General features: G+C 41.8%; 2 protein-coding genes and 1 long non-coding RNA gene across 6 annotated transcripts in view; 2 read left to right on the top strand and 1 right to left on the bottom strand.

Annotated features, from left to right (window-relative positions):
• Window positions 1-47: 47 nt before the first annotated feature.
• Window positions 48-9,390, top strand: LOC110985326 (SKA complex subunit 2-like). 3 transcript variants are annotated; one of them, XM_087140861.1, is made up of 9 exons: window positions 48-267; window positions 2,032-2,115; window positions 3,387-3,569; window positions 4,378-4,500; window positions 4,940-5,000; window positions 5,692-5,795; window positions 6,593-6,712; window positions 6,808-6,878; window positions 6,920-9,390. In XM_087140861.1, the coding sequence occupies exons 1-8, from the start codon at window positions 172-174 to the stop codon at window positions 6,865-6,867; spliced, it is 831 nt and encodes a 276-aa protein (XP_086996987.1). In that variant the 5' UTR covers window positions 48-171; the 3' UTR covers window positions 6,868-6,878; window positions 6,920-9,390. The 3 variants fall into 3 exon arrangements, with proteins under 3 accessions (XP_086996987.1, XP_022101971.2, XP_022101973.2); XM_022246279.2 differs by having other exon boundaries at window positions 49-267; window positions 6,808-9,390; XM_022246281.2 differs by having other exon boundaries at window positions 50-267; window positions 3,390-3,569; window positions 6,808-9,390.
• Window positions 8,293-14,350, bottom strand: part of LOC147798032 (uncharacterized) — a 10,282-nt gene continuing 4,224 nt past the window's right edge. Inside the window, exons 2-3 of one of the 2 annotated variants that reach the window (XR_015426334.1) lie at window positions 13,048-13,231; window positions 8,293-10,412 (exon numbers count right to left, since the gene is read on the bottom strand). This is a non-coding gene — a long non-coding RNA (uncharacterized LOC147798032). Of the gene's footprint in view, window positions 10,413-11,436; window positions 13,232-14,350 lie in introns of those variants that run through there. The other variant, XR_015426333.1, reaches the window with a different exon arrangement.
• Window positions 11,751-14,350, top strand: part of LOC110985329 (ribosomal protein S6 kinase-related protein-like) — a 22,031-nt gene continuing 19,431 nt past the window's right edge. The window contains exons 1-5 of the mRNA XM_022246288.2: window positions 11,751-11,791; window positions 12,595-12,694; window positions 12,955-13,143; window positions 13,872-13,955; window positions 14,119-14,187. Coding sequence (XP_022101980.2) covers window positions 12,659-12,694; window positions 12,955-13,143; window positions 13,872-13,955; window positions 14,119-14,187 — 378 coding nt within the window. The 5' untranslated portion in view covers window positions 11,751-11,791; window positions 12,595-12,658. The remainder of the gene's footprint in view (window positions 11,792-12,594; window positions 12,695-12,954; window positions 13,144-13,871; window positions 13,956-14,118; window positions 14,188-14,350) is intronic.

Below are 14,350 nucleotides of genomic sequence, written 5' to 3'. Positions count from 1 at the left end.
AGAGGGCGGTAAACTCGAACCGCAATGTGCATGGGACGTGCGTGCGCGTGAAGGACGAGATCAAACATTTTGACAGACAAGCATGCTGTGCATGTGACAGCGAAATTTACTGTTTTGATCTAGGGCCTATTACAAATTTTAAATCGACTGTTACTAGTATTCCAGAACCGTATGGAAGATAGCACTGGTAGTCAGCAAGCGGGTCATAGTGAAGGTGAAGGACTGCGTCATGACATGGCAAATAATGTGGACAAAGTTGAAGCATTGGTAAATATAAAATAGGATCATTCATTTTCTTTTCTGATGCTGTCAATTTCGCTGTCATGGCTGTCTGTACATTTTATGCTTCGTCATCATCATGTTTGTAGGGCCTGTCTAGGCTTACTACTAACGTTAGCCTTCTTTTCTTGGGGCCCGTCTAGTACTAAATCATGACTGCTACATGTGCATTGGCCATTTTACCATACATGGTCATGGTGCAGTGAGCTTTGAGTGCCAGTTAAGTTCAGGATCGTCATGAGCATGATGAGAGATTTCTTGACGTGCTTGATTAAATAAGAATTATTTCTTGTTTCTCAGGATTTGTTTATAACAGTCATGGATGTTAACATGATGACTCATGTCAGTACCAAAATTTCTGACATGTCTAGAAGTTACATGTACATGTTGAAGGGTGGATTTTGTAACCATTCATTGAAGAGAAGCCTGAAAAGTCTAAATTCTTGTTTCCCCCAGTGTGTCATCAACTAGCCCCATAATGTGGCTCATACTAGACTACATGTACCTCCATATAAAAACTCTCTGTGACATACGGGAGCTTTGTGACGTTCTGCGTTGAAACAGACAGCTACATTATGACAATTCAGCTTTGTTCTCACCTGGCTTTGACTTCGGGTTAAAAAAGCTCCCAGATGAACACACAAAGTCGTGTTCATCAACAGTGAGTCACAAGATACCACGACGTAACATGTGGAGAGGTCCCCCCCCAAAAAAGGTTGGGAATGTTTTCTGGTAAGAGTTCCAGATGTGGACGTCACTACTTTTCCCTAGCAGCAGTGTATAAGCCATCAAAACGTGATAACATGTCCTAAAAAAGTCAAATTTAGCAGGGAGAAAATTGAAGCGTTGGGGCTTTTATCGTGAATGTTAAGTTATGTCCGGATATGGACATAACTATGCCTTGCTATGCCTTGTTGAGATCCCATCAGTAAAGTGCACCAGTGCCACTAAACAGCAGTCGGTACAGTCTTTGTGCATGTGCTGTGCTTGACCCAAAGTAGAATACGGCAACCATTACAGCATTACAGAAGTTTTCAGGCGGCGTTGCTCCAAACTTGCTTCAAAATTTCAAGACGACCAGTGGACAGAAAGTACAGAAAACAAGTCTTAGAGACTGGTCACCTTGTCAACACACACCATGTTGACTCTTAGGTCGAGTTCGGGCGACCTGTTCTTGACACGGGTTTCTTGTTCTCGTGCTCGAATGGCAGGAACACGACTCAAGAACACTGTTCCCGGAACAGGATCACGCACCACCTCCTCGTCAGGGTTTAACAGGAACACACAGAAAACCTTGTGAGATTTTGATTTTTGAACAGCTGCAAAAAGTAGAGATATGGCTTCCAAAGCCATAAACAATGGGAAGTTTTGCAAAATTAACATTACTTTTTTTCCATAACACAGAATTGAATGTTCCTGTTTATATAGAAAAGAATTCCGCCCATCTTTGAGTCCATCACTAGTCCTTTCACAAGTCCAGTCACAAGGCCAGTCATAAGTAACTGGGTGAACAATGACAAAAGAATGCTTTTGTTACAGCTCATTTGAATAGCTTGTGAATCGGCTGAAGACAGAATGACTTGTGATGGACTTGCAGGGACTTCAAGGGATTTGTGATGGACTCAAATATGGAACACTTTATCATTGTTTTCAAGCTGTTTAAGCTATGTTGGTGTACTGTAGAGCGTATGGGAATAATGTACATGTATAGTTAGAAATCTCAACAAGCTTATTTCATTTCCTCTTCATCAGTTCCGCAAAGCTGAATCGGACTTGGAGTACATGTCCAGAAAATTGGAGGATGAATTTCGGCAGCAACTGGGAGGCAATAACCAGGTGATCACTTTGGGTTTCAAGATTCAGAATTTGCATCTTGGCAATGAACAGAAAAAAGTCCTTGTTAGCTTGTTATAGTAGATTTCTGAAGACAAATGACGATGCGTTCAATTTGGATGCTTCCATATTTATTTGAACAGATAAAATCAGAGAAAACATGTTTTCCTTAGAGGTGCTCTTTAATATGATAGAGCTGCTTTTGTGGGGAACTTTTATTTTATTTATTCTTTATTAAATCAGGTTAAAGCACTGTTTTATATAGTTATTTTTTATTTAGGGTAAAAGCCCTATCTGTCATAAATTGTTCAGCAAAGGGTTATGGGTGTAAATCCCAGGTGAATGGGGATGTATATCCCCCCAACTTTTTTAGGTTGGGGTGGACTATTGAATCATCCCTCCCCCCCCCACTTTTTTATGGTGAGCAAAAAATTAAAGCAGATAGCAGAGAATTTTTTGGGTCTTCCCAACGACTAAAATGATACCACTCAAGAAGGGATAACAATTAAAAAAGGCCATATTGCACCAGGCCAGTTTGTAAACTCCTGAAACGGATTTTAAAAAATGGCCCCATGAGTGGCTCTTGTCAGAACTGCAAATGTTATTGCATGTATTGACTATGTAACGTGCTCTATCGGGACTGCACCATTGGATATAAGGCAGGTACACGTGAACATGTATATCAGCTCCTTCAATTTTACACCTTTCCCTCCCCCCTCCCCACATTTTGGGGGGTGAGAAACAAAGTCTGTAAATTTCGAGGTAAATTTTTACTTTCAGGCAGCGAATGGAGAGCACCAAGTATTTTAAAAAACGTAAATGCGCAATTTTGATGTAAGATTATAGGCATATACATAGCCCTACTGGGGTACATGTAAGTCTTGGGGAGCTGTGCATGTATCATGTCTAATTTGGGGACCATCCAGTCAGTGTTGTAGTCGTCGAGACTGGTCTTGGTCTCGGACAGCTGGTCTTGGTCTCAGTCTTGGTCTCAGTCTTGAATTACTTTTTCTGGTCTTGGTCTCGGTCTTGGGTTACTTTTTCTGGCCTGGTCTTGGTCTGTTGGTCTCGGTCTTGGGTTACTTTTTCTGGCCTGGTCTTGGTCAGTTGGTCTCGGTCTTGGTCTTGGTCTTGGACTGCCTGGTCTTGACTACAACACTGCATCCAGTTAATCATTACTCACTTCCCTCCCCCCACACATACTTGCTGGCACTGATTTATGCCACCGACAGCAGGAACTGCTCATGTAGAGTTTAATCTTTTAACCTGTTCAGCAGCTCAATCCCAGCGAGATGATGCAGCGACTGCAGCGGATCAAGACGGAGTACAACAGCCTGGTGCAGGACGCCGAGGGCATCAAGGCCATGCAGTCCCAGATGGCCAGCTACTTCAGAGCCCAGCTGCAGACGGCCTGCACGGCGATCAAAGCCCTGCAGGAGAAGGCCCCACAGGCTCAGGTAAATGTAATGAGCCTTTTCCAAGTTAAATTTCAATAAAATCTGGTATGCTGTGTATCTTATGGCACATAAGCATAACAGTTTAACAGACATAACAGACAGAAGGCACTGTTGCTATACCTTGTGATTCGGGGGCAAGCTTTTGCATAGCGACCACCATCTCTGGAATGGACTGGTTCCTTTGTGCCCTTATCTATTGAAAACAGTGTATTGGTGCAAGGCATCTCTTACGTTACTAAGCAAAAGCTTGCCCCAGAATCACATGGTATAGCAACAGTGTCTTTAGTATGGAGAATTCAAATTGTTATGTTCATGTGAATTTAAAGAACTCAGTGTACCAGATTTTATTCCAATGCAACTCGCAAAAGGCTAATTAAAGAGCCCGCGCAAGGAATTGTTCTCAGATTCATACGTATTTTGTGCAACCTCCGAGTTTTCGTTAGCACATGGAAAGTATTTGATTTCTGTTGTTTGTTAAAGGTTCAGTTGTCCATCAAGTGTGGTTATCCAAAAAGTAGCTTTTAAAAATTATTGTTCAAAAGTATACTTGGTTTAGAGATGATTATGGGACTGAACTCCCCTGTGAAATCATTCTCCTTGGTAAGCTTTCATTTTGAAGAAAATGATGAAGAAGTTCATTTCCAACGATGTATCTGAAGTCGCATTTTCAGAAAATTACCATTAGAAGCACAATAAGAGCACTGAGCCCCAAATTTGCAAACTGCAAAGCATTTGCGAGAAAGGGTTGCTCGCTTTGTGTCTGCGCGAGTTTCATTCAGAGCAAGCTCCTTCGCCCCTCTCTGGCCAGATCACCGACAGCAGTGAGCAGGAGGCGGTGGTAGATTCCATCCTCGGTCTGCGTCTTGGGGAGGCCACAGATCCCCACCAGGGGAACGAGACAGAGGAGACCACCAAAGAGAACCCAGCACAGGTCAGTAGACAACTCCCAGTAATAGCCCTTCACACTGATGAGGTACTACTACAGTGCATGATGGTATTGAATGGGAGTCATGATGACGCATAACGATATCCTATGATTGACGTCCTTCCTTGGCCTCTGAATATGGCCCACGTATATTTCCGTTATGCCATTAAAATTTTGTCACACTTGCAAGCCAGAATGGCTCTTTTACAAAATAGTAACTTGCAGATCTGTACAGGTTTGGTAACGCCGCTGTCTTAGCTTCAATACATGTACTTGTATCGAGTCTTAACATATTCTCTTGTAATTGTTATTTTAGAGATGCCATTTTAAGAACTCTTTGTAGTCTGAAGGGCAAAAAAACATTTTTAAATAGGTTTCCAATGTGCGAGGAAGACATACAGAAATTTACTTGTACATAAGTATTTTTCCATTATTGGTGTTGCAGGAACCTTCGGGCAAAACAAAAAAAATCTCCGGAAATATCACACCAGAGTTGTCTCAAGCGGGTAAGACCTCCACAAGGCCGTCTGTATTCATCCACCCTCCACTCCCGTCAAACATTTTGTATCAAAGAGGGGTATAGTTGATTTATCAGTCAGACAAATTGTTTTAAATTTTAGATTTTTGCCCTGCCCGACTTGTATTATCACACTGTCTACTCAGTGTTTGCCCCCCGAAGGCTTGTGAAAAAACCACGAGCGTACTCGGGTGGGACTTGAAACCATGACTTCCTGCTTACTGATGCAGACGTCTTAACCACTCGACCACCGAGCTTGCCAGTGTCGGCTGCCTGGTTCAAGTCAGATGTAGCAGCGAGTACCGCGAACAACTATTGCCAAGGATGGATTTGCGCCGGGGATTACGCTCGTGGTTTTTTTCACACGCCTTCAGGGGCAAACACTGCGTAGACTGTGTGATAATACACGTCGGGCAGGGCAAAAATCTAAAATTTAACTAACATCTCCCCGGCGCAAATCCATCCTTTGTTATAACAAATTATTTTGTTTTGAAAGTACCCGCTACCGTCACAAGTCGCAGATTTACCCCTGCACCCAATGCAATATTTCTTTCGGAATAGCCATGTCAGTGAAGATGTTAGACACTATACTTTGGACTGACAAGAATTCAGGTTGAGGAATCACCAGGCGATTTTGCCCCAATTCTTGAAAGTTGAAGCCTTGAGGGGTTTCGTTTCAGACAAGAGAGCAAGGAATGAGGGCTTCATCCCACTATCAGAGGAAGAGTTACAGTCTGTGTCGCCCTTGGTCAGAGGCCGGGTCAAGCTGGCTGATGTCAATGCTGTAAGTATAGCAGCGTCCAAATAACCTAGCTACGGCTAGAAATAACGCACATGTCAATGGGAAATGGATTCAGCCGCTAGCCAGTTCGCTTCCATAGGTACGTGTGTTGTTGCTGTCATAGCAGTTTGACTTCTCTGATTCACAAGTTGGTCATATTGCATTGAAAGCAAGTTTCTTTTGTTTTGTTTTTTTTAACTTGAGAAGAAAGTTCATTACAAATTAATGTCATTTATGCTGATGAATGATATAAAATTTGTAATTAATTATAGAATTACATGTTTTAACCACATATTAGACATGGAACCAAAAATAGTCTGGCACCACCCCGTGTAACAAATTACAGTGAATAAGATTCACGATCAAAAATGGCTTCCCTGTGTAAGGTTTGATAGGAGGTGGCCCAATAGAATCATGACCGAGGCATAACCTTAACTCGCTTCGAACCTTCCTGAAAATTTCCAAGCCATCCACTGCATAGGAAACCAATGGCATATTCTACGTGCTTTCCAGTTCAAGGAGGAAGTCCCATGTAAAGCCATGGGAGCAGGACTGTACCTTGCTCAATCCTGCAAAATCCACCGAGACCCTCCAGTGGCGTTTCACAGATCTGGGAAGGTCACAGTGAATGAAACAATTGCAAACACTTAAATGAAAACTTGTGAGGAAACAGTATTGATGTAAAAGCCTGTTTTAATTTAGATTTGGTTTCCCTTTCTGTCCTTACAAAGAGATACCCTTTGGGTATTGCCATTGGTCCAATGAAAGTTAACAGTTACATAACATCATTCCATTTGAAGGTGTATAAGGCATTGTTTGAGCACTTCAAAGTGAGTGGCAACTCAGAAAGTTTGACCATCCAAGACATGAGCAAGAAGGGACTGCGGATAACTGGAGCAACGGGAGAAGCTAAGTTAAAGGTGCGTTTAACTTGGTACACAATTAAGTGATCAATCGGTCTTTCTCTCAGCCATCCATTTTTAGCGATTTTTTTCCCTTCCGCTTTAACCGACAGGTCCTCCGGGCACTGAAGATTCTGCACATGTCCAGGAATGGAGCCGTCAAACTTCTCTAATTGGTCCAGATCCCAGGCACAGTGACTTCTCTCCTGCTACAGACTATCACATATCTGCAGGGAGTCTTTAGCTTCCATTTGGCCCATGTTGGGCTGAGCCCAGTGTACAAGGCCACTTATCTGCTTCCTTTTTTCAAAGAGAGTAAATTCTTCCATTGATTTATTTCACTTTTCGCAGTAGAGGCTTTGATGTTAACTATTGGGATTACTGTGATGCCAGTAGATATGTTGCATAACTCTCCTGAAACCACATCTATTGCTAAGGAAATGTTCAATCACTTCTTCTGTCGGTGTAACCGTATTGATCGTCAATCAGTGTTCAGTAAAAGTGTTTACATGGCAAAATACTGTGACATTGTCAAATGTTGTAATGTGCATCAAACGATAACTGTACTTGGCATGTAAGACTTTTCAAGTACACATGTAATGTGAGCATAACATTTACTTATGTGGTCTGTTTCCATAAAGCTAACAAGCTGGAGGTGGACTGTGGAATTCTCTTACAGTGCTTCGGTAAAAGACGTGACTTTAACCACTTGCTGCCGGGTGCTTTTAAAAATGCAGTGCACACATACTGGAGATTTTCAAGATTTTCAGTTTTCTAAATTCTTCAAAAATTCATCATTTCATTTAATGGACGTTTACTCCCACATGAATGACTGTTTGTTGGCTACTCTAAGCTGAAAGGCAACCTCCATTGACTCCTGAATATTTCAGCCAGGCCTGCGGCCTCGTAATCCCTTTGTCCTCAGTGAATGCGAGTGGCGTCTTTTCAAACGCGGCTGGATTAGCATGCAGCGGTGCTGTGTCGTTCATCAATGAGGCCCTGGAGCACTTTTGCCCGCGGTGCTAATCTGCGGGCAGACTATGCCCAAAACCATGGTATACTGTGACGGATTACCTTCGAAAAATGCAAGCCGAAAAATGATGGCAATTCCCAGCAGCAGGTCTTTTGTTCTGAGTACGGTCTTTTGTTACATGGACCAGCTCTTTTGTCCCATTTCAGGCACCCCGGCTCTGCTTATAAGCCCATGATGCTCGAAACGGGGTTCCCCGGCAGAAAGTGCTTAATCAATGGAGATTTAGCCTAATTGTGACCGGCCCTGGAAAAATGGGTAATAAGTTGCCAGATTCAGGTTATGAGTTTTTGACGTGGCTGGATTTTGTATATCAAAAGCTACAATTTGATATGTGAATGACCCCTGTAGTGTGCTGCGTTCTGTAGATATCCACATTTTCAGATTCAATAAAAGCACTTTTCGAGAAAAAGCTTGTAAAGTGTTGCGCTTGGAAACACAATGCTATGTAGGATTTCCTACTGAATGATCAATTTTTCATCTTTATTCATCAGAATCCGGGTTTGTAGTCACAAATTCTGAGCACATAAATATTATAGAAGCTATTAAAGAAAAAACACAAAATCACGTTTTTGAAGACATTTTGCCCTCTCCAAATAGATCAGGTCATTACGTGCTTTGGCATTGCGCAACTTATTACCCCTTTTAGCAGAGCGGGTCACAATTAACATTGTGTGCCCTGGCTCACTCAAAGTTCACACCTTGTTCAGTAGTTGCGATGGCAAACCCACAATATTTCACCTATTTTGGGGGGACTGAAAACGTCATGGGGACATGTCTCCACAAACCAAACAAAAGAAATTGTCCCCTTGACCCGGTGAAGGCCTCCCCGCGCAGGTTGGTACACAGCCAGGTGGAAACTGGTCGTGCGTATTCAATGTACAAACTTGTGCTCCTTGTAATGTATCTCTGTGTGCATCACACGAGTGGCCTGGGAAACAGTGTGATAGGATGCAATCCATTAAGCCCCCGCAGGAAAGCACACACCTGTTTTCCATACAAAGTGAGGACATTCTTTTGTTCTCCTGTAGTTATTCCTTTTTCTCCAACTAGGATAACTTCTTTGAACTGGATTTTTAATGATGATTTCCTGGACTGTTCGTCATTATTTTGCTACGGATAACCTTGACCCCCAAATGCCTCTGAAATTGTTTTCAGAGAGGGGAAAACATTGTGTAGACGTGTGCGAGTCCACACTACGCCATCGCACCCTACATTATGTGGACTTCTTTTGTAGAGAAGTCCACACTATGTATGCCACGCCTGCACAGGTAAAGAGAATGTGACGTCATTATGCTTTAGGTCTATTGAGAGTGAGTCCACAGTGTTACTTCTAGTGCAGCAGTATTGATTTATCAGTCGTTTTTCCGGGATGGTAGTGGTAAACCCCCACTTCCTTTTACGAGAAACAGTTGTGACATACAAGTGAGCAGTTTTCTCATATAGTTTTGTGTGTAGTTCCCTCCGCTGTTTGTGTAATTATAGTGTCAAGCAGTTCTGTCTAGCTGACTCCACTCTAGAGTCTACAGTCATTGTGCATTGTTACAATTGTTGTCAGTGTCAGTGTCATTGCTGTTCTGATTATTGTGCCATTGGAATGTATTTGTAATTCCCTCCAATAAAGTTCATTAGTAATGGCCTGCCATTATAGCAGGGACAATCAGAACACTTGCCAAAAATAATTTGTATATTCAGTATTGCATCAACCAATCTAAGCCAGAGAACCCGTGCAAATGTTAGGCGTGATCGTTCGGTTAACACAATTACACAGTCACGTCCGTCCAGTTTGAAATTTCTGACTGCCTTTTTTTTTAAACAGTCTGCCACCACTGCAAGTTAAAATGACAAGGTTATTGATGGCAAAATTATCAGCAAATCGTGCAACATCATCAGCAGATTGTTGCGTTGCTGCAGTCAACTGTGCAACTCATCCCAACTGTTGACGTATCTTTGGCCGTCAAGGGATGTCCCTAATATTATGGTGAATTTTTTGGGCTGGAATTCTCCAGCTGTGCTTTAATGCCCCTTAAACTATGTCTTTGCACGAATCTACATTCCTCGCCCATTCTCTATGACATACATGTACCAAGGGGTGAATTTGCACATTTTGATTTTAATCAGGTGCAGCACTTATCACGAAATGTTCAAATAGTTTGAAATACGATGTGGTGGTCTATCCATTTATATGTCTGTGATACAGCCCGCAGGATATGTTTGTGCAAACTGTCCATGTGAGCAGATGCATAATCCACCATTTTGGTTCCAACAATAGAAACATTCATGTCGCAACCCTTCTTATAAACAGCTCTGTAGGAGCCCAGAAACGAGTTGGAGTTTGAAATGCACAAAAGCTGTAGAACGGAGAAATTTACATTGTGCCTTTTTGCGGGGAAGGGGTATCATTCAGTCTTAATGATTAAATAAAGGCATGAAATTCCCCGATTTTGAATTATGATTCTGCAAACAGGTACAACCAAATGCAGTAAGGGAAACTAAAAGGAAATCGTGAATGAACAATTTTGTCATCTAGTTTTCTTCCTTGTGTCTTGAGGTATTGTGAAAGAAGAGGTTTAATTTAAGAGTTGATTTCCAGAATGCGATAGGCGCCATTTTGGTCTCTTTCTGAATCCTACCCTCCAGCAGTTGTCTGCGGTCAGTTCCTACTGCTTTAAGATAGCTAAACACAACCTGAATGAGTCAAAATAGAAAAAAAAAGGAAGTTTAGGGATACCTTGTACACTGTTAAAGCTCTTCAGTCTTGCATCATAGTGAAAAAAAATTGCATGTCTTTAAATGGATGTATCTTATTTTGGGAATAAACCCTTCAGTGCCTTCTACTGACTGCTGGCACCTGTGTGAGAACGCTACAAACCAGTGGCAACAGATCAAACTGAACCACCCCTCTTTAGAAAAGAAAGGAAGAGCATTTTCAAATTGGAATTAGTTACTGGTACTATATTTCAGTAAGATTTGCTCTGTTTTGAGATGGTACTTTTCCAGAGAAAGTGTGCCCAGGTGGTGGTATTAAAACGTGAATTCCATTAAATCACTAGATTCCTGCGCACGGAGCTCGTGAACAACGTGATCCCACAGGCTATTTGCAATACACGTAAGAGGTGCCATAATGGGGACCAGTCTTAGAGATATTTCAATAAATTACGAATTGGGACTGATCGTTCACAAAATCTTCCAACTCCAGTCAGTCCATATTTCACTATTTTGCATAGACATGGGCGGCTGCACTCAGACATAGCTAAGCGTGAATTTTTACTTCAATTGGGGGAAGGGTTGATTTCAAAAAAATAGTGGTTATCCCTCATGAAATTGTAAAGAAAACTGATCTGGTGGCCATAATCTTGAATTCCAGTGAAAAATGCTTTGCTCAATCATTCCTGAGCCTTAGCGTCACCAGGTGGAGCTATTTAAGTCTGATTTTGCACTGGGAGTGGGATGGGAGCATAACTTATCCAACCTCAAAATTGAACATGTGCATAAAGGCTTTAAACAAGGATAACAAATTTGTAGAGTGTTTTATACGTTGATCGACCTGGGATTAATGTTTCATCAGGGTGGGGAAATAAAAGTAGGTTGCCCTTGGAGAAGTTGTTATCTTGACTTTTAAAATACCTACATAGTGCCAAAAAAACGCCACGCCCCCTCCCCATCCGGAGGGTTACTCGAGCGCCCTCATTCGACAACGAAGATCTGAGTCTAAACTTTATTAAGTCGTTTTGTATTTCAGTTCTTTTTCATCACAGGGTCAAACGAGTATTGAAAAGATAAATCGTCTGTATGATGTTAACGATTCAATACAATATAAAACTTCAATATAAGAGATGCATCTCTTTTTCTTTTACATCAGTATTCTGTCAATGGAATTATTGCGTGCATCAAATACAAGACATTTCATGACTACAGCAAGTCTACGAAACACAGGCGACTCGACTAATGACTAGCAAAGTAAATAGTATCGTTTGGTGCAATTATCCCATGGAATGCTGCAAGATTTGCACCTTTCCCACTAAATTCTATGGTTGGACAAAGGCGACATCAAACTATAAGTCATGGTAAGTTTACGCATGTGAATTTACTTCTTAGGGCTATTTTGAATTCTTGCTCGGCCGAAGTCGTAGACTAGGGCCTATGTTTTTCTTTCAATACTACAAACCTCACACTCACTGGCAACTGGGTTTACATGTACAAACTCAAAGAATCTGTGGGAGGGGTGTAAGAAAACAATGGATCTTTCCTATGAAATACGCAAATTAGACCGGCGCATGTGTGACCGTCAACACTGTCGGCAGTGTAGGAGACCTCCTCTAACCACGGAGGAATAAAACATGCTCTAACCATAACCTGGTGCACTGAAGGTCAGTCAAAACCGTATTGCAGCCTTTGTCGGATACTTTAGCAGGCTTTTCTTGAAACTAAGTGAAGTTTTCAGTGTCTTGAGGTTGGAAAGTAACGATTCCTTGTCTCTAAGTTTGGCACTCATGCCAAACTATGCTTATACAGAAACGGCGTGTATGTGCTCATGGTTGCGTGCATGGAGATTTGTATTGTTACATCATAGATTTAAGCAACTTTACCAACCAGTGGTAGTAATGCGCATGCACCTGCCTTATTTGCATATTTCATGGGAAAGGTTCATTATCAATTGTCTAAGTCTCAGCAATCCACGGAACATTCTATTTTCCCCGGGCTTCGCCTTGGGAAAACAGAATTCTTCATTGATCACCTTGGGAGGTTACGTGTAGTTCCACCACACCACTGGATGTCCTGGCCCCATTTTCTAGGCTAAAACCTGATTTGAAGACTTTAATTTTGTATTGCAGAGTTTTCTCAATCATTTCTTATTTTTTTTACAAAGAGCATAATGTCCAATGACAACAAAAGTGCCTTAATCAACCCAGCTGGCGTTTCCTGTTGATAACATGGGAAACCGACTGAGTGGTAACCGTAGACGAGAGGTGAGAGTACATGTACATGCTAAAATTTATAATCTTAATTCTAGTCCAATTTCCAGGCACAAAACAAATTGTGACTTTGTGTTTAATTAATCGCTGTGCTGTAAATTTTCAAAAGTTGATCCAACTTTGTCTTCGGAATCAGTTGATTAAGTTGCATCGAATCAGTTCACATAGTTCACATTAGTCTCTTTTTTCTTTACAAATCAAGTCCATTTTGTCGAGAGCCATCTGTAAATTTTGTTTGGTTGTCATGCCAACAGATTCCCAGAAGTGCCAGTGCGTACACGTTCCAGCGGGTGTGGTCCCGCACATCGCGGCGGCGTCGCAGTGTCAATTCACTGACCGACCCCTACCTGGCCTCCCGCACCACTTGGCCCGTGCCGCGAACCGAAGCCATGTTCTTGCCCGAGTACACTGTCAATCCCAGAAGTGCTGAGAAGGAATATAAGGTACTTGACTGGTGCCCTGACTTCATCATGCATGCCTGTGATGATAGGGCAAGACCCTCACTGGTTCGAAAATCATGTAACCACGACCCTGAGAAGAAATACCAATATAATTTAGCTCTTTATACCCGATAAGTTATGTCTATGTGATGTCATTGTTCCAGCTAAACTCTCTCAAATGAGTGAATTACGTTTTCTTAAATTGGTTGTTGCATGAAGCAAATCAAATGGGGTACTTCTTATAGAATATGAAAAGAGAGATCAGCAGTCATGCGAAACTTGCTTAGCAAAACAGGTATTAATACAAGCCACGATGACATTTTAAGTAAACAGCTTCGAACTGGATTTCTGCCCATGTGTGCTTATTTAATTTGGCTTAAAACATCGTGATGCAATTTATCACAAACTTTAAATTTATCTAAGCAAAAACTGGCTTGAATTTGTTAGTACTTTTATTTCGTCACTGTTGTTTTTATTCTCAGGTTTCCAAAATAAAAAGTTTTACCTCACTTTCAATTCAAGACGGCCGACACATGAATACTGTACGTGTCTATTACAAAGAGTCCTTCTCCATATAGGCCCTACACCCGAGTTCTGTCCCATTGCTAAGCAATGCTTACGTGCGAAACGTGAGAGAACTTGGAATCCGACTGTTAAGAGGCAGTCCTGGATAGAATGAATGATGTGAACTGCTTTTAGTCCTACTCTAATGCTGTCATTCCTCTTGGCAGGTCTTACACCAGATCAACAGAGGTGCCTACGGGGAAGTGTTAAAAGTGCAGCAACAGTCGGACAAGAAGGTCTTTGCAATGAAGGTAGTTGCAGCATACCACAGTGTAAATATAATTGACAGCATAATCGTCTGATTGAGTCCAGGTCTTTGAAATTATGCCATTGTGGCAATAAGGCTGCCTTTCGGTGTGAAAAGAGATTTGGTGGCAACAGTTCATGTCACGTTTTTCTGTCGTTGTGTCACAGGTAATGTCGAAGCAGGAAATAATACGCAATGATGCCGTGAAGCAGTGCAAAGATGAAGTATGCATCCAAGTAAGTAGTCACTGACGAGGACTGTTAAACTACAATAGCGCCCTCACTTCCTACTTAAATCTAGACCATTACGGTTCTTCTTTTGCTTATTTTATGGACTGAGCACAATCTGTAGGATGCAAATGAACCACATCTTTCTTTGTACATACCAACGTCAAATTGT

This window comes from Acanthaster planci, linkage group LG09 (genome assembly GCF_054643075.1).
Source record: "Acanthaster planci isolate LZ-2023a linkage group LG09, COTS_SCS, whole genome shotgun sequence".
NCBI lineage: Eukaryota > Metazoa > Echinodermata > Asteroidea > Valvatida > Acanthasteridae > Acanthaster > Acanthaster planci.
Note: the sequence above shows the minus strand (reverse complement) of the source record. Positions and strands in the feature narration are given on the sequence as shown.